Source organism: Saimiri boliviensis, chromosome 9 (assembly GCF_048565385.1).
Source record: "Saimiri boliviensis isolate mSaiBol1 chromosome 9, mSaiBol1.pri, whole genome shotgun sequence".
Lineage (NCBI taxonomy): Eukaryota > Metazoa > Chordata > Mammalia > Primates > Cebidae > Saimiri > Saimiri boliviensis.
In genome coordinates, this window is record NC_133457.1 from 64,449,907 (window position 1) to 64,471,857 (window position 21,951).

Below are 21,951 nucleotides of genomic sequence, written 5' to 3' on the forward strand. Positions count from 1 at the left end.
GGGAGACGTCTGGTGAATACCAGCGTGGCGAGCAGAGGATTCAAAGAAGGGTAGTTACCGGCTTACTGCAGGGAGCTGAAAGGGGAAGAAAATCCAATAGAAGGTGGCATGAACAAGTGGGAGGCTTTGTGACTCTTGTGCTAGGAAGTCCTGAGCGGGCAGTCCTAAGTGGCTGCAGCACCGTGACACCGTCACCTGGCGCCCAGGCACCTTAGGCCTGTTTGCTCTGCCATTTGCTATGGTTTGAATATGTCCTCTCCAAAATTCAGGTGTTGTCAATGTGACGGTGTTGAGGTGGGGATCTTTAAGAGGTAACTGGGCCATGAGGGCGCCTCCCTTGTAAATGGGATTGTCTCTTATGAGGCTTCATACAGCGTTTGGCTAGCTTGGCTCGACTTTCTGCTGTCTGCCGTGTGAGGACATGGTAAGTAGGGCCGCATCAGACCAAATGCTGGTGCCTTGATCTTGGAATTCTCAGCCTCCAGAACTGTGAGAAATAAATTTTTGTTGTTTATAAACATTCTAGTCTGTGGTGTTCTGTTATAGCAGCACAAATAAGTGGTCTAAGAAACTATTCTTTTATTAGGAAAAAATAGCAAATTGTGGTTTTAGATTTAAGAGATAAATTTAATTCAAGCAAAAGATTCATCCTATAAAGATGAGTCATGAGGACCAAAGAAGTGCATTTTTTAGACATGCTTAAACATAGCCCACAGGTATCAATGCACTGTTGACTATAGCTACTCCCACACCTTCAAGCTACCTTTTACTTAGCCAGATGTCAAGATTTTCTCAGTGAAAACTTAATCACCGTTTTTCTGGCAGCATTAATCTCACCCCAACAAGCCTTTAGTATTTGAGTAATATTTTGCGCCATCTGAATGTCAGCAGCTGAATTTACCCAGCACATGCCATGAAACCCAAAGCCATATGTTTCGAAGGGCCCACTCAGGTTCATCACAGAGCAGAAGGACACCTCATGCCTCCTCAGCTCTGTGTCCTTCATATTCTGCTTCAGTGCAAAACTGTGTTTATGAAAAAGCACGTATAACTTCAGGTCCTACTTCAGCCCCAAGATAGGTTCAAATCGGTATGTGTAGCTTAGGTGCTGCTGGGGACCCCTGTGTGCATGAGGCCTCAGGCTGTACATCGTCATCTCATTCTACTCCTGAAGAGGGAAGAGAAGTCAAGAGTCCATGGGAAGGTTCCTAGACACTAAAAGTAAGGTCACCATGCTGATTTCATGCACAAAAGAGGGGAGACTAAGATGGAGGAGCATGAGCTCACCTCAAGGTGAAAGACAGGCCAGGGACACTGGGTTGTGGGCATGGGCAGATCGCAAGGTCAAGAGATTGAGATCAGCCTGGTCAACATGGTGAAACCCTGTCTCTACGAAAATACAAAAAAAAAATTAGGGCCGGGCACGGTGGCACACACCTGTAATCCCAGCACTTTGGGAGGCTGAGGTGGGTAGATCACTAGGTCAAGAGATCGAGACCATCCTGGTCAACATGGTGAAACCCCGTCTCTACTAAAAATACAAAAAATTAGCTGGACATGGTGGTGCGTGCCTGTAATCCCAGCTACTCAGGAGGCTGAGGCAGGAGAATTGCCTGAACCCAGGAGGCGGAGGTTGTGGTGAGCCGAGATCACGCCATTGCACTCCAGCCTGGGTAACTAGAGTGAAACTCCGTCTCAAAAAAAAAAAAAAAAAAAAAAAAAAAAATTAGCTGGGCATGGTGGTGCACTCCTGTAATCCCAGCTACTCGGGAGGCTGAGGCAGGGGAATCACTTGAACCCAGGAGGTGGAGGAGGTTGCAGTGAGCTGAGATTGTGCCACTGCACTCCAGCCTGGCAACAGAATGAGACTCCTCAAAACTTCTCAAAAGAAGAAGAAAGAAGAAAGAAGAAAGAAGAAGAAGAAGAAGAAGAAGAAGAAGAAGAAGAAGAAGAAGAAGAAAGAAGAAGAAGTAGAAGAAGAAGAAGAAGAAGAGGAAGAAGAGGAGGAGGAAGAATTACAAATGGGGCAAGGAAAGCTTCCTGGAAAATCACCAAGAGCAAGGCTGACATTGTGGTGTATCTGGAAAAAACATAAACAAGCTGGTCCAGTCGACTCTGATAGAGAGAGCAGTGGGGCCTTGGGGGAGGGCCCCTTGACTTTGGGGAAGCTAGCTGTGTCCTCTGGGGCAACAGACAGAAGAAAAGGGAAGTGAGCCTATTCAAAGCCCCTCTGTGGGCGATGCACTGTGCTAGATGCTCTCACTGCCATCTCTTATTTTCTCTTCAATTCTGAATATAAATATTACCACCCCACTTTTCTGAGTAAGCTACAAGGCCCGAGCTAGTTAAGTACTTTCCAAAGACCAACACTCCGAGTGCAGATGTCTAACCTTCAAATTCAAAGTTCAGGCCGGGCGCGGTGGCTCAAGCCTGTAATCCCAGCACTTCAGGAGGCCGAGGCGGGTGGATCACGAGGTCAAGAGATCGAGACCATCCTGGTCAACATGGTGAAACCCTGTCTCTACTAAAAATACAAAAAATTAGCTGGGCATGGTGGCGCGTGCCTATAATCCCAGCTACTCAGGAGGCTGAGGCGGGAGAATTGCCTGAACCCAGGAGGCGGAGGTTGCGGTGAGCCGAGATCGCACCATTGCACTCCAGCCTGGGTAGCAAGAGCGAAACTCCGTCTCAAAAAAAAAAAAAAAAAAAAAAATTCAAAGTTCAGGCTCATCAGCATCAGAGATAGGGTCTGAGGAGGGGCCAGGGCAGATCCCTGAAGGCAAGAGAGTGGCAAAATGGCCTCAGGGCCCTCCTGGTCTCACTGAAGACAGTAGTCGGGGAGTCTGGACTCCACGATGGTCACCTGTAGTACTTGGAGGAAGAGGGTAGTCTGGGACAGGTGTTCCCTTAGACCAGGCTTAAGAGTGATGACCTGGGCTCCTTAGTTCTCTCAAGGTTGTTCTGACACTGTTTTTAGGGTTTGCACAAGGTATTTTCAATTCTTTTTTGCCAGTAAAGGTACAGGAGGTTTCAGAGATACCCTCAACTCTTAATTGCTACGATTACTGGATCCTTAGATTGGGCATTTTAAAAAAATGCTTCCTGGTATAAGGTTTGGCACTGTCTTAGCGGTTCATGCCACCACAGGTAAGATACCTGGATGCCCTGATGAAGTAGCCAAACGGAGTGCGATCAGTACTACAAAGAGTTGGCATGGACATGGATTGCCTATTATTTTCTCCAGCCTGTATCTACCTGCCTGTACTTGGAGTACTGATGCATTAACGCAGTGTTGCTGCTGCCTCTGATCGGTTTATATTCATGGCCATGAAAAGTATGCTGTAACTAAAAGTCATTTCCTTGACTTACAGGTTTCAATGACATCTGGCTAATAGTCTCTGGGCAGCCGTCTTCAATATTCCATTAAAATGCTAATGAATACTTAGGAAAAGATGAAAATGCTCAATAAAGCCACAGATGAAGACTGAAATTGATTGATTCTCTTGTGAGAATCAAGGAGGAATCTGCATTCCATATGGTAGAGCCATTTAAAAAAAGAAACCACTGTGGGTTTTGCCGCACATGCAGCGCCAGGGAAAGTGGAGCATCTAGGGTGACTCCGAGGTTTTTGACCAGCGCAGCTGGAAGAATGAAGCTGTCGTTACTGAGATAGCACGAACTGCAGAGGAGCGGGGTTTGTGACGAGGGCCAGGAGATGCTGATTATACATCCCAGGGAAGCTGCTAGGGAATTACATATACACATCTGGACTTCGGAGAAGTCTGAGCTGGAGAAAAAGGCTTGGACCTTGTCAGTGTGTAGAGAGATGGTTTTGCGACTGGCTGAGATTTCCAGAGGAGGAAGGAGAGAGGACAGAAGAGAAGGGAGGGGAGGGGAGAAAAAGAGGGAAGCTGGAAGGGAAGAGGAGAGGATAAGTCTGGAGACTGAGCCTGAAGCCCGTGAGGCGTAGAGGTTAGGAGGCAGGAAGGAACCCGGAAAGAAGACTGCAGAGGAGCTCCGCTTGTGGGAGAACCGTGAGAGTGGGGTCTCCAACGCTGACAAGAAAAGGTGCATCAAGAAGGAAGGAGCAATCCACTTCGCCTAATTCTGCACATGGGTCGAGTAAGGGGAGGCATGATTACGGATCATCAGATCTGGCAATGTAGAGAACACGGGTGACTTCGACAAGGGTGTGTCTGGGGGAGGGGTGAGAAGAAAGTTCGAGAATGGGAGACAGGGAACTGGGGAGAACTCTTGATTGCCTCTGCATGGACAGGAGATGTGGAGAGAGGAGGCTCCTAAAAATGAGAAGTATTCTGGCCTGCTTGCACGCGGGCCAGCTTACCCAGCGGGGAGGAGAGATCTATAAGGCAGGAGAGAGGGGACAAATGCCGGGGGTGGCGGGGTGGGGGTGGTTGGTGAAGGTAGGAGGAGCTGGGACTTAGTGTGCAGGTGGCAGGTTTGCTTTAGATAAGCACAGGCAGGATTCTTCCACCATGCGAGGAGGGCCAGCAGGGTGCACTGGCACAGCTGCAGGGAGATGGGAAAGTGTGGTTGGGGAGGCTGTGAAACTTCTTTTCTGGTTCTATTTCCTCAGTGAAATAATGTTTCTTTTTGTTTTTGACAGAGCCTCACTCCGTTGCCCAGGCTGGAGTGCAGTGGCACAAACTCTGCTCACTGCAACCTCTGCCTCCTGGGTTCCAGTGATTCTCTTACCTCCAGTCTACCGAGTAGCTGGCATTACAGACCTGCACCACCATGCCCAGCTAATTATTGTATTTTTAGTAGAGATGGGGTTTCACCATGTTGGCCAGGATGGTCTTGATCTCTTGACCTCGTGATCCACCCACCTTGGTCTCCCAAAGTGCTGGGATTACAGGCATGAGCCACCGTGTCTGGCCTAATAATGTGCTTTCAAAGGGAGACTCATGTAGTAGAGCTGGAAGCGTAAATGAGCCTTTTAGTATGAGGCTTCCCAGTCTAGCTGCTGGGCGTCCTCCTCCCCAAAGCAAGGGCACCTGGACATGCCAAGGAGTTCTTAGAGCTGGAACTCACAGACTTCTCTGATATAGGTTGTCCACAAAGTCACTACGGTTTGAACTTTTAATAAATTTCACTTCCACACAAAGTACAAATAATTTGTGAAATGCAATCCAGAGAGAATTTATTTAAATAAAGTTGCTAATGCTTGATTTCGTTCTTTCTTTTATTTTATAGGTGTGAGCTCCAGAGTATGCTGAGGGAGCTATGGGCAAGTGTATCCAAAGTGACGGTGGATGCGTTGGAAGTCCAATCAAGTGTGCTAAACCTGGAACCGAGTGTCTCTGATGCCTTTAGCAAGTTGTTCATGTTTTGTACAGAAGCAGATGTTTTGAACATTCACACTGCACAGGGCTTTCTGGTTGCTCTGCTCACCTCCATTTCTTCCCCTGCTAGGAAGCCCCTCTCTCCCCAGCACCAGTGTATCCACGTCTTGCTCTTACCTGGTGCTGCGTGGCTCTGATGGTCTCTTCTGTGTCCCCTTAGCCCGGGTGCAAAGTAGTCTCTCTGTTTCCTTAAAATAACTGTCTTATGATGTTATTGGTCCCTTTAAAAAAAAAAAACCCTCATCCCTCTTCTTCTCCCTCTCAGCCTTGCCATGCCCTTTTAAGAACAGAAGTCTTTTCTTTCTGCCTCTTACAGTCAGTGGCTGGTTTGTTACCCAATAACAATATCCTAACTTCAAAGATCAGGAAGGTAGGTGGTGCTAAAGCCAGGAACTGGGAGTCTTAGACAGCCAGCAACACAGTGTCATCTCTCCGGACAGGAAATTTCCAGTAGCCAGCAAGAGACTTACAAATACTCAAATCCATTCGTCTACTCATTCCTTTCATAGGATCAGAGATATGTGCAAAGACTTATGTTCATCATAGTGCCATTACTCAAAGTGAAAAAGTGGGAGTAGCACCCATGCCTGTCAGTAGGGCTTGGATGGATAAAGTCTATTATTGAGTCCTATGCAATCACTCAGAATCATGTTTGAGTATAACAGATGAGAAAATGATCATACTATAATGCTAATTGGAGAAAGAAGATATAAAGCTGTGTGTATGTTCTGATCTCAAATCTTTTAAAAATAAAAATGTGCTTATGTTATATGTTTAACTCTGAAATTTGTCTTTTTAAGAATATATTATGGACATAGCTTTAGGCTCATATTTATAGAATGGACTAATTCTTTTAAATTATACAATATTTTATTTTATGGCTGAACTGAAGTTTACAGAACCATTTCCTTATTGATGAAATTCAAGTGCCTTGAGGTTTTGTTCAGTTTTTAAAATTGTAAATGGACAATTTATGATTGTATAGAATTATGGAGTAAAAAGCATCATTTCAATTTATGAATACAATGTGAAATAATTAAATCAAGTTAGTTAACATATTCATCATCTCAAATATTTAATATATTTTGTGGTGAGACCATTTGAAATTTCCTCTCTTAGCAATTTTGAAATGTGCAATACTCTATTATTAACTAGATTCGCCACACTGTGTAATAAAACTCCAAAAACAAAAAAAGCAACATATTCCTTCTGTCTAACTGAAATTTTGTGCCCTCTGACCATCAGCTTTCTCTTCTCTCCCCACCTCCAAGCGTCTGTAACCACCATTCCACTCTCTGCTCCTATGAGTTTGATTGTTTCAGATTCCACATATAAGTAAGAACAGGCAGTATTTGCCTTTCTGTGCCTGTCTTATTTCATTTAGCATCCTGTTCTCCAATTCCATCCATGTTGTGGCAAATAGCAGAGTTTCCTTCTTTTTAAAGGCTGAATAGTATTCTATTGTGCATATATACTACATTTCCCTTCTTCACTCCTCTGTTGATGGACACTTAGGTTGATACTAAAACTTGGCTATTACAAATAGTGCTGCAGTGAACATGGGGGTGCAGGCATCTCTTTAACAAACAGATTCCACATCTTTTGGGTAAATACTCAGAAGTGGTATTGTTGGATCATCTAGTAATTCTATTTTTAGTTTTTGAGACACCTCTAAACTTTTGTCCATAATGGTTGTATTAATTCGTATTTCTACCAACAGTACTCAAGCGCTCCCTTTTAGCCACATTCTTGCTGACATTTATTATCTTTTGTCTTTTTGATAAAAGTCATTCTGACAAATGTGAGATGTAGCTCATCATGACTTTAATTTCCTAATAATTAGAAATGTTGAGCATTTTTCCGTTTACCTGCTGGCCATTTTTATGTCCTCGTTTGAGAAATGTCTATTCTTAAATATTTTTTAAAAAATATTATGGGCATGGAAGAAAATAACCTCACTGTTAAACCACAGTTATCTCTGGGAGGTTGAATATTGTGTAAATAAAAAATTTTAGTTTTAAATGGTATATTTTTCATATTTTCCATAATGAGTATCTTTCTTTTAGAATCGGAAAAAGATACAAATAATTTAAAACACGCACCTTGAAAACCGAACAATCTTACCTAGTATGCAAAGAAATACAGACTAAATGACATGTTTGTATCTATCTCAGTAAATAGGAAAATCTGGAGTAAAAGAGTAATTTTCCTGCTGAGCATGTTCTGCGGTTGCCAGCGCTGCTGGGTGTGTCTGGAGGAGCTCTCACTGTTGCCTAACAACGTGCTGTAATAGAACAGAAATAGAAACATCACACCACACATCCCTCAGAAAATGACCTGGCCCTTGGCCCTCCCGTGGATGCTGAGTGTGTTGAAGAGAAACTGGATATTTCTAAATTCGCTAAGATCCACTTTTCTCACTTGCTGTCAGATCACACTACTCTTAAGTGGCCCCAGATTTTGTTGCCAACTCAGCAAGTTAGGCAAACAATATGACAAGTCATGTGGAATCTGAAGTGGCCCCCCTGGGCCAGTGAGTTCGGTGCAGGTGGGGAAAATATTAGCTATGGAGACAGGACAAATGCTCCAATTTTGAAGGCACACATGGGCATCATCTTGGGCCCAGGTGCTACCCAAGGTGGACCTCTCCGTCAGGCTGCTATGCTCCCATCTGTCGTTATTGGACTTGGTGGCCAGAGGTGAACTCTCTCCCTGGATGCTCAGAGACAGCATCTCAGAGAGAGGTGAACGGAAAGACCATGAGACCCTGTACACACTCTAGGTGCAGTGGATTACAAGGGTTGATAGTTCTTCTTAGTAACTGAAGGCATATATGCTCCAGCTTTCTTGATGGCAAGGTCCCTGGGAAGGAGACACTCCCTTAGAATGTCACTAAATGAGCACAGAATAAGCATGAAGTGAGTGGAATTATCTGTCCACATGCAGATTGATTCTGTTAAACTCTGCAGCCACCTTGCGGGCTGCTCTTCCCTGCCTCATTCTCTGCCTGCAGACCTTCCTTCTGTGCTCTCTGCTCTTAGAGGCCCGATTGCTCTGTATTTTTATCAACATGAGAAAGGAGATGGTAGACTGTGAATCAAGGATCTGCATCTCTCTGCCCAAGGTGGCACCTTGGGCCACCTCCTGACCCTCTCTGGGCCTCTGTTTTCTAACCCACAAAGTATGGATTTGGACCCAGTTATCTCCAGTCATCCGAGTCTGCGAGTCTGCTACTAAGAAAAGTAAAAGGCAAGAGAGGACAGGACAGTATGCATGGAGTTGCTGGGAGAAGCTCAGTCTAACAAAAATAACAAGTATAAAAATAATCGCCACCGTGAATTTGAGCTTGCTTCACCAGGTCTGCACTGTGATCTTTGCAGGAGTAATCTTACTGAATCCTCTGCACCAACCCTAGCAGGTGGGAACTACTTTTATCTTAATTTTTCTGATGAGGAGACTGAGTCTCAGAGATGTTAAGTAACCTGCCCAAAGCAGAGAGTTAATATGTCGGGATTCATCCCAGATTCCTCTGCTCTTGGGAGGCCCAGAGCTCAGAAGCAGGAGTGGATCTGATTCAGGTGTGCTCTGAGGGCCGACTCTCCTTTCCAAAATGCCTTCTTTTGTTTAGACACCAACATCCTTGCTATTTTGGGGTTTTCAATATGAGCTTCCTTATTTTCTCCCTATTCTGTCCTATTCAGCAAAATGAATGAATAAATAAATATAGGTTTCTAATGAGACAAAGTTAATTTTCTTCTAGAAATGAAGGTGTTTGTTTCTCTTACTTATCAAGCCAAAATAAATATTTCCTCTGTATTGAAAGTCCAGAAATAGGTTAAACTTTAATTAGAGTCTCATGGTTCAACAGTTGGAATGAGGATCAGATAATAATGAGGAAACTCGTGAACACCCTGAGGAGAACCAGCGCCCCCTCCGTTGGATGTGTTAGCTCAGCCCACACCTAACAGCTCAGCTCAGAAGGTTTCTACCACCCACTCCACTTCCAATGCCTTTTAATATCCGCACAAAGTCTTCTCGCATTGTGAGCTCCTCATGCTCTCACACACTTCCTTTACACGTGCTGCCCTCTCAGGCTGGAATGCCATTACCTGGAGAACTCCTTTCCCCTGAAGACTCAGGTCAGAAGTCACGTAGCACTCCTGTGCTACTAACGCGAAGCGTGATTATTCCTTCTCTTCTCTTCTGCATTTAAATGTTAAGCTATTGAGGGAAGAGGCTTGGCCTCATTGTCTTTGGAATAGCCTCGTCTGTGTTCACATTTCATATATAATGCAACTCAGTAAAGGTTCTGTAATACATGATTTTCATATGTGTGTATCAAAAGCTAGCATGTTCCCATGTCCTTTGGCTCAGTTATCCCCATGGCAATGAATTTATCCACAGGAAATAATTGAACAGGAGAAAGAAAGTTACACAGATGGAACTTCTATAAAATATGTATTTGCTAAACATTGGAAAAAAGTTAAATGTTTATCAGCAGAGTCAGGGTAAGTAAATTGTGGTACATGACCTTGAAGAAACATGACTTGTTCTCTCATTCATTATACAAACATATAGACTGCCAAAGAGCTATCGGATGTACAGCAATTTATCAGATACCACATCTGCCTTCAGTGAGTGCACAGTCCGGTAGAGTCTTCTAAAATAATTACCAAACTACACAGAAACTGAGCACTATTTGTGGTCTAATGTTAAGAGGAAAAAAATGAGATTATAAAACCATCTGTACATTATGATTGCAACTCTAAACATGTAAGAGTGTGAACAGGGTCTGGATGAATAAATGCAGGAAGGACAAGATGACATTTTCTTTAGCATGATCACAGTAGTTTTTCAAACTTTAAAGTTTTAGATTGTCCCAAACCTTTCTAGGAAGAAAAAAAAAAAGCTGTTCCCGTGGCCCTGGCTCCCCAGGTTGGCAGTGGCATGAATGACAGGATATTTTTCCAGAGGGGCAGGGGTCTGCCACAGGTGATTGGGAGAGAATATTCAAGACAGTCCAGGAGAGTCGCTTAAGGAAGGCTATCACTTGGTAGGCTTGGGAGTGCTCACTGGGTGCCATTGTAAGAACTGACCTCTTCTGTGTCTGGGCTACGTCAGGCAGCCGCACCTGACGCTCCTCCAAGTTTCGTCAGCATTACCACTTGGGCATGGTGCAGCAGCGCCAGGTGTGGGGATAGCAGAGGTCTAAGAAGCAGACAAAAGCGTTGGACCTGTGAGAGTTGGTAGCTAGTTCCTCATGCTGGAAAGGGTGATCTCTATGCAAAAGGTACCTTATCCTTCCTCTACAGACAAGGAAACTGAAGCTTGATTGGCCTCAAGCTGCCCAGGGGGCCACTGACAGAGTTGGGGTTGGAATCCATCCCTTCTTATCTGGGGTCAGAGTTCTTTCTATTTCCCCTACTGTCCTGGGAGCAGATGGAGATGAATGAGGTCGTATGGAAGAGACGGGCTGATAGGATGGGTGGAGTCCTTTGGGAAGGAGGAGGCAATGGGGAATCTGTTGGTGGGAACCCATGGTGGGGGTATGAGAGGCCAAGCATTTGAGTTTGGACTTGATGCAGTAGGCAGCGGGGAGCCCTTGTACGTTGGGGACATGATGGAGGAGGGCTTGATGAAGAGGAGGCTGGTGTGATCAGGGGAGAGACTGGGCCAGGCACATGGTAAGGGTGATGTGTGGCATTTGTTCTGTGTAATCAGAATAGCATCCACCCACCCAACTTCTTGGAAATATGTCTTTCTGCTTCTCTATTCATGAGATTGAACTGGAAGCTTCCCTCTTATATATCCCTTCCCCATGGAGAACAGCACCTTCCAGGATGAGCACTTGATACAAACTTGGCCTATCAGAGCACTTCCCTGGGAATTTTGCCTTTGTAGCCAGAGAAGCATGGGTGTCCGTCCCTCTCTGGTGATAAAATTGTGTCATGTAAGTCTGGGGAATCTATAATGACTAAAAGATTCAAATGAGGGAAGGGTTCAGGCCCTGGTTTCCCCTCACTTTGAGAGCTCAGACACCCTTTTGCCTATGCCACAATATGAACAATATTCATCACCCCCTTTTAACTAAACTAGTCTGAGTTGAATTTTTCTCATTTGTAAATAAAAAAGTCCTGACATTTGCAGTAAGAGACATTCACATTTTGAGCATGATTCTCAAAAACACTCTAGGGTTGTTTTGTGTGCATTGGGGCCATCATTTTGTGCTTGTAAGAAACAACAACAAATATCTTTCTTCATTATCCAGCATCAGATTTAGGAACTCGAGGTTCTCTGTAGACACAAGGCTTTGTGAGTCCCGTCAGAGGAGGGACACACCTCCGTCACTGGTGTGGTAGGTAAAACTGCTGCTCAGAACACTCCCCTGCCTGCTCCTTTGTGATCTAGCTGGGGACAAACCAACGTGGACTGAGCGTCCACACAGGACGGCCAGGCATTTCCCATACAGGTGGTAGAGGTATCTTCTGAACTTCTCCCCAGCAAACGCATAGATGAGAGGATTCAGGCAACAATGGCTAAACGCAACCGTCTCGGACACACTGAGGGCCAGCTTCAGCTCCTTCCTCAGCTCACAACTGGGAAAGAAGTCGTAGAGCTTAAGCGTCTCCAGGAAAACCATCACGTTGTAGGGTGTCCAGAAGAGGAAAAACACGATGACCACCAGAAGGATCAGTTTGATGGCTTTGGCTTTCTTTTGGTTCTTGCAGGAAAAGAGTGTCTGGATGATTCTGAAGTAGCAGTAACTCATAATGAGCAGGGGGAGCAGGAAGCCGAGAAGATTCGCTTCCACGTTGCGGAGCACAGGCCAGATTTCCTGGAGGACCTCGGGGTAGTCACCAAGGCATTCGTTTTCTTTCTCCTTTGTGAACATGAATTGAGGGGCTGCCACCAAGATGGCTGCTGCCCAGACGCCTAGGCTGATGGTGACACCCTGCTGCACGGTCCGGTTGTTCATGGAGTTAGCTGCCAGGACGATGGCCAGGTATCTATCAATGCTGATGACTGTGATGAAGAATATGCTTCCAAAAAAGCCGATGAAGAAGAAGGCAGTAGTGAGTTTGCACAAAGCATTGTGGAGGCCCTGTTCACTTATCACATAGTGAGTCCAGAAGGGCAAGGTGGCTACAAACAGCAGATCAGACAAGGCCAGATTCAGGAGGTAAATGTCGGTGACACTCTTGGGCTTCTTGCTGTTGGTGAGGGCAAACACCACCAACAAATTTCCCACCAGGCCGATGGCAAAGACAAGGCAATAGAATACGGACAGGAAGACAGTCCCAAAGGCCACGACGTTCCCAATATAACAGGCTTCAGCAGAATCATCATACTCAAAGTCTTCTGGAACGGAATCAGTGGGCATGGTGAGGGCCTGGATCAAAAAGAAAAGCAAGTAACTGTGTTAGTTCTCAGGGAAACGAAGTTAGAATTCTGTGTGGTCCATATGTTAGACAGGCAGGAAGAAACAAATATAGGCTGGGTGCAAACTACATTTCCCAACTTCCCACTTGCCATCTTGTTTAATCCTCACAGCAGTCTTGGGATGAAACAGCAACAGACTCCTTTGACAGGAGAGGAAACTCCTTTGACTTGCCCAGTGCCATGCAGTAAATGGCTCTGTGGGCATTTGGCTCTGGGCTTTTTTTTTTTTTTTTTTTTTTAATGAAGTCTCACCGTGTCACCAAGGCTGGAGTGCAGTGGTGCGATCTCAGCTTACTGCAACCTCTGCCCCATGGGGTTTAAGCAATTTTCCTGCCTCAGCCTCTTGAGTAGCTGGGATTACAGACTTGTGCCACCACGCCTGGCTGATTTTTGCATTTTTAGTAGGGACGGGGTTTTACCATGTTTCCCAGGCTGGTCTTGAACTCCTGACCCCAGGCAATCCACCCGCTTTGGCCTCCCAAAGTGCTGGGATTACAGATGTGAGCCACCGTGCCTGGCCAGCTCTAGGCTTTTTGAAGCTTGAGACAGATCCATATTTCTTTGACTGTCCAAAGTCTCTCCAAAACCTAGCTAGTTTGACCACGGTGTGGATGAGCAAGGGAGAACTATGGGCAGGAGGGGAGCGGTGAGATGGGCTGAATTAGGGGTGTAGCCGCAATTCACACTTCCAGCCCAAACTTCCCCAAAGCAATTCTCCATCCTCTTCCTTTATTTCCACCTTTCCCCCGCTCTGGCCCCTCACTTCTCCATGAAGCTAGGCCTGGAGAAAGAAGTATCAGACCCAGAACCCTGGGCAGGACAGCACCCAGAAGCCCTCACCTTTGTTTTTTGAGAACCATTTCACTTCCTCTTCTCCTTATAACCAACAAGTCCTTCTCTTTCTTAGCAGGTATCAGACAGAGTCATTCACTCTAGAGGAACACTGTGTTTGGGTTGCCCAGGACTTTCCTGGTTTCAGCCCTCAGAGTCCCACCTATTGGAAACCCCCCAGTCCCAGGCAAATCAGGACTGCTGGTCATCCTACAACTCTAAGTGAGGAGGAGGGGTTGGCACCATTCAGGGTTCTGTGGTCATAGAGGGGCTGCCTGATCCAAGATGGAGGCTGGGGCTCGGTTAGTCTGCTGTGCTAGGCTCTCGGTCACGAACTTCCCTACCATTACCAGCCTCATACTTCATTGTGGTCTGGTCTTCCCCACTATTCTTATCTCCTCTTTCTCTCAAGTATTCAAAAAAGAGGACGTTTCTGCACAGACTGCACTCCCCTTTTCGCAGCCATGACTTGCTGGTCATTCCCTGCAGAGCCGGCTGGGAGGCAGCCCTTTCACACTGCTCCTCCTCCCTGTGACACCACAGATGGGTCCCCCAGAAACCCTGGGGCTGCTCAGAACGGGCCTCCTGGGTGCCATTGCCTCCCTCCTCACCACAACTTACAGCAAAGCTCACGTTTTAACTGAGGGAGTTTTCACGCCCCACTACACCCTTTCCATGATGGTTTCACCCAGGCGTGTCTCACCAAGATCAGGGCCCACCCAGCCAGGGTGTCACTTCTCCCTTCCCAGCCTCTGCTTCAAGCCCTGTATCTCACCCAGACTCTCCCAGGGTAAGTGGGCCAGGGCTTTACCCCCCGAGCTGTCACAGGGCGTGGAGAGTTCTCAACCCCAGGGCAAGTGTGCGCCTTCTCTGCTTCAGGCTGCAGTGCCCTTTTCTCAGAGAAGAATATCTGGCTGTGGTATTAACTAATAATATTTAAATCAAATGGTCTGATGTGGCTGGTACACAGCTGTTTTTGAGCCACATCCACATCAGTTTCGTACAACTCAAGCTGATATGTGGGGAAACAGGAATTGGTACCTCCTGCCTGTAGCTTGTCCCAGAGCATGATCTTCCCAGACACGCTGCTGTAGGAGGAAAACTAGGCAAGTCCTAGGTGGTTCTAGGTTAAAGACCTGGAGCTAGCGACTTCCTCCCTCCCCTTGCCCCAGTGAAAAGAGCTGGCAAAGCTGACTCAAGAGGTAGCCAAATCCAATAAAAACCGCCCTGCGTCTCCTTGTGCCTGTGGTCAGTCCTTCAGCCCAGGAACTTCAGCGGACTCGGGCACTCCCGAGATTGAATTCTGCAGCTGTCCTCTCTGGCCAAGTGATGGGTGAGCTTGGACCATCTGAGCCCAACAGTCCTTGTCTGCAAGATCGGGATCAATCCTCGTGCCTGCCCACAGAGCTGTTTTAAATGTAGCGCCTGGCACAGTGTCACATACAGCAAGCACTTAATACATGTTTAGTTTGTTTCCTGCATTATATGAGGAAGAAGCAGCCCTTTGGATCTTTGGAATCATCGAGGCTGCCTGTGGGCTCCTATGTTTCACCTCTACCTGGGTATCCTGGGAATTTGGTCTTTAAAGGTCACTTTATATATTTTTTTCCCTGAAATGAGACATGCTTTCTTTTCAGATTATTCTGGAGGGAGGGGAAGGAAGCCACCCTTTACTGAGCTTTTACTGTCAGGCTCATGGCTCTACTTGCATCATTATTGATCTAATCTTTTCTGCAAATCTGAAAAAAAAGTTCTATATTGAATTCACCTCCCTGCTGAATGGCTGTGGGGATATTTATGATGAGAGGAAGAGGAGGAGTGGGACAAGAATGTGTGAATGCAGGGAAAGTTAGAACTTTCCAGCAACGGACTGCCTGGTTGAGTGGCAGAAGGGTCCCAAATCAGGCTGTTTGCCTGACTGGGTGCCTGGGCTCGGGGCTGCCACCTGCACAGGGACATCTTCTCTAATTTGCACCAAGTCTCCATATAAGCTGGGGTTGGTTCTGGCTTGTCAGGGAGCTCATGGAAAGATCAGCCAGGACAGTCTAAGCCAGGAAGGGGCTTGTCTTCTCAACAGGGAAAATTTGCATAAGACTTTGATGGAGCAGGTCAATGCATCCTCTGCAGATGGGATGCAAATTCAGATATGCTCTTGGATGGAGGGCTTTGCCTAACTCTTGGTAACATTATCTATTGAGAGCCAAATGGCTGGTTATGGGCATCCATCTGGCTTGGGACTGCAACCTGCCATCCAAGGGGTCTGCTCAGCGAGGGCAGAGGAACACTCTGCAGCCCTCATCCTGGGTCCCTGCTGTCTCAGAATCCCCAGTGAAGACCCTAGAATCGCTGTGACTCCCACAGGAGTCTCTCAGTGCTGGCACAGTGGGTGGTCACCCAGCATGTCGTGGTCCCTGCTGTGAGCCATCCGGACCACACAGGAAGGAACAGGACAGATATCCCTTTCTATGAGTTCCCCTGTGACCCTGAGGCATGGCATGGGTCATCGAAGGACATTGTTGATCTTCATGGTCACATTTCCATTTTGCACACATCATGCCTCACAGTGGGCACAGCTGGGTGAAGTACCCAGCCCAGTCCACAGCTAGAAGCAGGGGGAACATGACTGGAGCCAAGGCCTGTGCTCTTCCCACTCTCCCTCAAAGAAGAAGGAGACTCAGGCCCTGGGCTTAAGGGCCAAATCCTGGCATGGGAGAAGAGTCAAGGAAGCAATGACTACCAAACAGTTGAGCCCAAAATCCAGTGGTTAAAAAGGCATCAAAACAACAGCCTCAGCTTCCTCTAAAAAGTAATGTCTTTGGTTTGCTGAGAGCATAAGAATAAAATTACATTAAATTGCTTATTGGGATTTATCCTAGACACACACACACACACACACACACACACACACACACACACTCCAGCAAGTGTGTACACTGTCACTGCAGCAAGCCTGAAACATAAATGAAGGGAAACAACCCCAAAGTCCATCACTAGGGACAGATCAAAGTACAATAAATCTAATTAATGGGACAACAAACAGCTGCTTAAGAACACGGTTTCCAGCTCTTAGAAACAGGAAAAACAACAAAAACAGACAGATCTATATATTCTGTTAGGGGACAAACTCTAAGACACACTGGTAAGTGAAAAAAGCTAGGTGAGGTACCATGTACACATAGTACGCTGCCATTTGCGGGAAAGAATGATGTGTGTGTATTTTCTATAATTTATGCTTTTCTCCCTGGAGGGGAAATCTGCAGGATACTGTAGGCAGCTTCTCTCCAAGCAGAACCGATAACAGTAGACCCAGCCTCCTTAAAAGAGACTGGTCCATGATGCATCCCTGAATTGGCTGGGTTTCTCCCCTCCGGGCTCATAATGCAGCGGGCTGACCCTCAGGGACTGGTGAGTGGAAAGTGGGAGGTGGGATATTATTTGCCCTTCCAGCCACCACTAGGTGGTCCTCACTGCTAGACCCCCAAGAATCTAGCTCCCATCAACGATGCTGAGGAAACTGGGGTCATTTTCTCTGGAGAAGAAAAGGCTGAAGGCTGAAGGGTTAGCCTACTTTCTGCCTTCAAATAGATGACAGTGCTTTTAGGAGCCACATGTTTCACAGAAGCCCACACATTTCAAAGCCAGAATGTCTGAGAGACCCTGGGCAGGTCACTCCGCTCTGCTTCAGTTTCTTGATGGATGAAATTAAAGTATTGGACCAGACCACTCCTAGGGGCCTTGCCAGCTCCTGCATGCTCAATTTTTCAGCAAGAATCAAACAGTTTTTTTTGTTTGTTGTTTTTGTTTGTTTGAGACAGGATCTCGCTCTGTTGCCCAGGCTGGAGTCCAGTAGCACGATCATAGCTCACTGCAGCCTTGAACTCCTGGAATCTAGCAATCCTCCCACCTCGGTCTCCCAAGCAGCTGGGAGTGTAGGCGTGCGCCACCATGCCCAGCTATTTTTTGTAGATATGGGGTCTTACTATGTTGAGCAGGCTGGTCTTGAACACCGGGTCTTAAGAGATTCTCCTGCCTGGTCCTCTCAAAGGGCTGGGATTACAGGTGTGAACCATTAGGACTGGCCAAGGAAGCAGTCTTAAAGAACAACATGAGTCCTAGGTCAGCAAAAGTGTGAGCTATTGTCAACAGAGAGGCTGCCAGCAGCCTGCCCAGGGAACATGAGATTCCCGGGGCACTGCCTGTGAGCATTCAGATGAGGCGCTGTTTGCAGACAGAGTGCTGGAGCAGTTGATCAAGTCTTGGCAAATCTCATTTTCCTTGTACTAGTCGGTGCCCAGACCCCTGACTGTTTGGGAAGCCAAGTTTTACCAGGTCCTTACGGTTTTCTCATTTACGATGGCAGCAATTTTTATAACACACACTCCTCGGATTGCAGAGAGAGCTGAGGCTGATGGGGAGAGGGATGCTGAATTCCATGTGAAGGAGCTGTAAGGAAACATTTTACACCCCAACTCCTATGCAAGTAAACGGAGTGACTGTCTATTCCTATAGCAATGAGCCCACCTAGAACCGCGTGGCGTTATCTACCCACCAGGTTTTCACACAAGCCAATGCACACCCAAACCCCGCCTCCAAAAAAATAAAGAAATAGCAACAGCAGAACCCTGTTGGGTTTAGTAAGTTCCCCTTTACAAAAGCTACCATTATTTTGTGTTTGACACCCCTCCCTTTCCTTCCCTCTTCATAATACTTTATGGTATTTATTTATTTATGTCAAAGTAAACTGTGAAATTTTGAAGGGAAATACTTCATCACGTTTTTAATAATCGAGAAAGAGACGGACTTGTTAATTGTTTAATTATTAATTAAGTTGATATTTTTGAGCATCTGTACCATATTTTAGTTTAAGGATAAGTAAAAATTAAAAATAAAAGTCTTTAATTCTTCTTGTTAAAAATAAGGAAAGAGATCTTCTCACCTCCTTTTTTTCTCAGAGCATTTACTTTAGAAAACTTTCTTTCTTTCTTTTTTTTTTTTTTTTGACACTGAGTTTCATTCTTGTCACCCAGGCTGGAGTACAATGACGCGATCTCAGCTCTCTGCAACCTCCACCTCTGGGTTCAAGTGATTCTTCTGCCTCAGACTCCTGAGTAGCTGGGATTACAGGCACCCACTACCACACTCAGCTAATTTTTGTATTCTTAGTAGAGACGGTGTTTCACCATGTTGGCCAGGCTAGTCTCGAAATCCTGACATCAGGTGATCCACCCACCTCAGCCTCTCAAAGTGCTGAGAATACAGGCGTGAGCCACCGCACATGCCTAGAAAACTTTTAAGTACTTTCTCCTCTCTTTGAATGTAAATAAATCCTTTTGAAACTTGATAGGTTTTTTGTCAGCTTTTTTTTTTTTTTTTTTTTTTTTTCCTGAGACGGAGTTTCACTCTTGTTACCCAGCAGGCTGGAGTGCAATGGCGCGATCTCAGCTCACCGCAACCTCCGCCTCCTGGGCTCAGGCAATTCTCCTGCCTCAGCCTCCTAAGTAGCTGGGATTAACAGGCACGCGCCACCATGCCCAGCTAGTTTTTTGTATTTTTAGTAGAGACGGGATTTCACCATGTTGACCAGGATGGTCTCGATTTCTCGACCTCGTTATCCACTAGCCTCGGCCTCCCAAAGTGCTGGGATTACAGGCTTGAGCCACCGCGCCCGGCCTAAGAGCTAGGCTAGTCTCTTCCAAGGACCTGGGCATCGTCTCTTTGACATATAAACAAACAGAAGGGAAACAGTATTCCTGTCTCCTACTTTCTGTGGGAAGGTAGTAACCTAAGTTAAGAGCCTTGCTCCGGGCTGCAAAATTACCCCTTGTCTTAAAGATAAATTTGTTTCTCCTCTGGGTAGAGCCAGTTAGCTAACATGAGCAGTTACTGTAATTACCGGCTAAATTTAGAGTGAAGCTTATATGACCAATGGTGCTGGCAAGACCTCTTACCTGAGGAATGGTAATTGCTTGTCTCGATAACATGTATGTAACAGGTTGCATCTGCTTGGCTGTATAAAAGGAGATTTCTTTCTGTCCTTGCAACCTCTTAGTAGACAGCCGGTAATGCACAGCTCATTTTGCTTACTGCTTATTCAATAATAAAACTGTTCTTTCTCTACTACTTTTGTGGAGAGAATTTCTGTGTTGAAGGAAGATTTTGTTAATTACATTTCACCAATACTAGGCACTGCGCTAAATTCTGTAGAGGCAAAAGTGTTTAAGATACAGTACCTAGAAGTGTTTATTATTGTTAGTAATAGAACATAAGAAAAGTTACAGGAAGCTCAAGGATTGGACCTCTGTATCTGTCTCCTTAAAAACTGGGGGAAGGTGATCCAGAGGCTATCACATAAAAAAATTAAATAATAATAATAATAATAAAGCTGTCATTTAAGCTGATGTTTTAAGGGTGGGGGAAGTCTTCCAGGTTGACCAAGATGGAGGTGGCAGCAAATAGGGTTTGAAGGCAAAGGCACAGAGGGTCTAAGCGTAGGAAGGTTTCCTGGGGCTGAGACCAGGCAGAGGGAAGTAGAAACGGAAGGCAATGAAGGTGGTGGAGTTGGGAGGGGCCCACAGGCTCCCGGCAGTGTTCAGGAAAGGCAGTTTAGGCTAGTGCAGGGCTTCAGGGAAGGATGCAGAGAAAGCCAAGGCTGAAAAGGCAGATGAGGACCAAAGAGAGGCGTCTCAAATTCCACACTAAGAAACTACAAGGAAAAATGATGAAAGACTTTGAAATAGGCACAGCCTGAAGATCAACGGGAGTCCTTTCTAGTATTCTATTCGGGGCTACCTCCCCCTTTTATTGCCTGAGTTAATTTTACAGCACTGTAGATTATAGAACACAGACAGCAGTGCCAATGACTCTTTCTCATGCAAATACAAATTGTGTCCGGTGGACTTGCACTGAATAAGTGCCCTGTGGATAAGGACCAATTTTGCCTTTTTCTGTAAATTTGTCTCAGTATTTCTGGAAGCATCTCACCCATGATGTTGGCGTGGCTGTAAACTGCTCATTCTCGTTGCTGCATAGGATTCCACTGTGTGACTAGTCCATCATTTATTATCATTTCTACTGCTAATGCACACATAGGTGGCTTTCAGTTTGTTGTTAGTTTGGACAATGTTGCCGTGAAAATTTCTGTGTGTGTACATCTCTTACAACATGGATGCATTTAAAAAGTTTAGTGTTGGCCAGTGTGGCTCATACCTGTAATCCCAGCACTTTGGGGGGCCAAGGCGAGTGGATCGCTTGAGATCAGGAGTTCAAGACCAGCGTGACTGACATGGTGAAACGCTGTCTACACCAAAAATACAAAAATTAGCCAGACATGGTGGCGGGCACCTGTAATCCCAGCTACTCAGCAGGCTGAGGCATGAGAATCACTTGAACCCAAGAGGCGGAGGTTGCAGTGAGCCAAGATCACGCCATTGCACTCTAACCTGGGTGACAAGAGCAAAACTCTGCCTCAAAAAAAAAAAAAAAAAAAAAAAAAAAAAAAAAAAAGTTTAGTGTTGAGTCAAAAACCAAAAAGTAGTCCTACTGTTTGAATCCAAATATGAAGATCAAAAATAAGCAAAGCTAAACTATATAGTTCAGGGATATTTAAATTGAATCGAACTACATGGAAAAGCAAGGAAGTAATCACTATAAAAGTCAGACTTGTGGTTCTTTGTGGGAGAGGAAGAGGCTGTGGTCAGGTAGGGACATGAGAGAGGCTTCTGGAGTTCTCTTTCTCAGCCTGGATGGCAGTAATGTGAGAAATTAAATCTAACACTTTGCTAACCTGGAGTTTATTGCAAAATACGACACACTGGAAGGAGACTTTCCATTTTCTCCTGAAGCACACTTTAAGGGAAAAACAAAGGTGGTCTGGAAGATGTTTAAAGACATTTAATAGAGCCTTTCCTCCCTACTCATGATCTAAAGACACGTAATATAGCTTTTCCTCCCTACTTACAATCTAAAAAGCTGCACTTCGACCAAACAAGATGAAGTGGTTGGAGCATCAGCTGTGGTCGGCGTGCCGTGAGGATCCCACCTGCACAGCAGCTAGCGGATTCCCAGTCCCTCAGAGGACAGGTGGGATCAGGGTTCAGCTAGAAACCCCAATTTTCCCTTGGCTCTTCTGGGCCAAGTAATGATGCCAGAGAACCTGACCTATTGGAATTCCTGGGCTGTGCTGCTGGGAAGGAATCAGAACAAGTCCTGGAAAAGGCAGCTAAGATCTGGATTCTGCCATTCTGGTTCCACTCCCTCCCATGACCGGGACCTGCCATGGAGCAGCAAAAAGTCCCCTCCTTGTTCAGCTCCTCCA

General features: G+C 45.8%; 1 protein-coding gene across 3 annotated transcripts in view; it reads right to left on the reverse strand.

Annotated features, from left to right (window-relative positions):
* Positions 1–11,069: 11,069 nt before the first annotated feature.
* Positions 11,070–21,951, reverse strand: part of CX3CR1 (C-X3-C motif chemokine receptor 1) — a 110,798-nt gene continuing 99,916 nt past the window's right edge. For all 3 annotated transcript variants that reach the window (XM_074406059.1, XM_074406060.1, XM_003930885.4), the window contains one exon: positions 11,070–12,756. In XM_074406059.1, the coding sequence (XP_074262160.1) occupies positions 11,689–12,747 (1,059 nt within the window). In that variant the 5' untranslated portion in view covers positions 12,748–12,756 and the 3' untranslated portion in view covers positions 11,070–11,688. The remainder of the gene's footprint in view (positions 12,757–21,951) is intronic.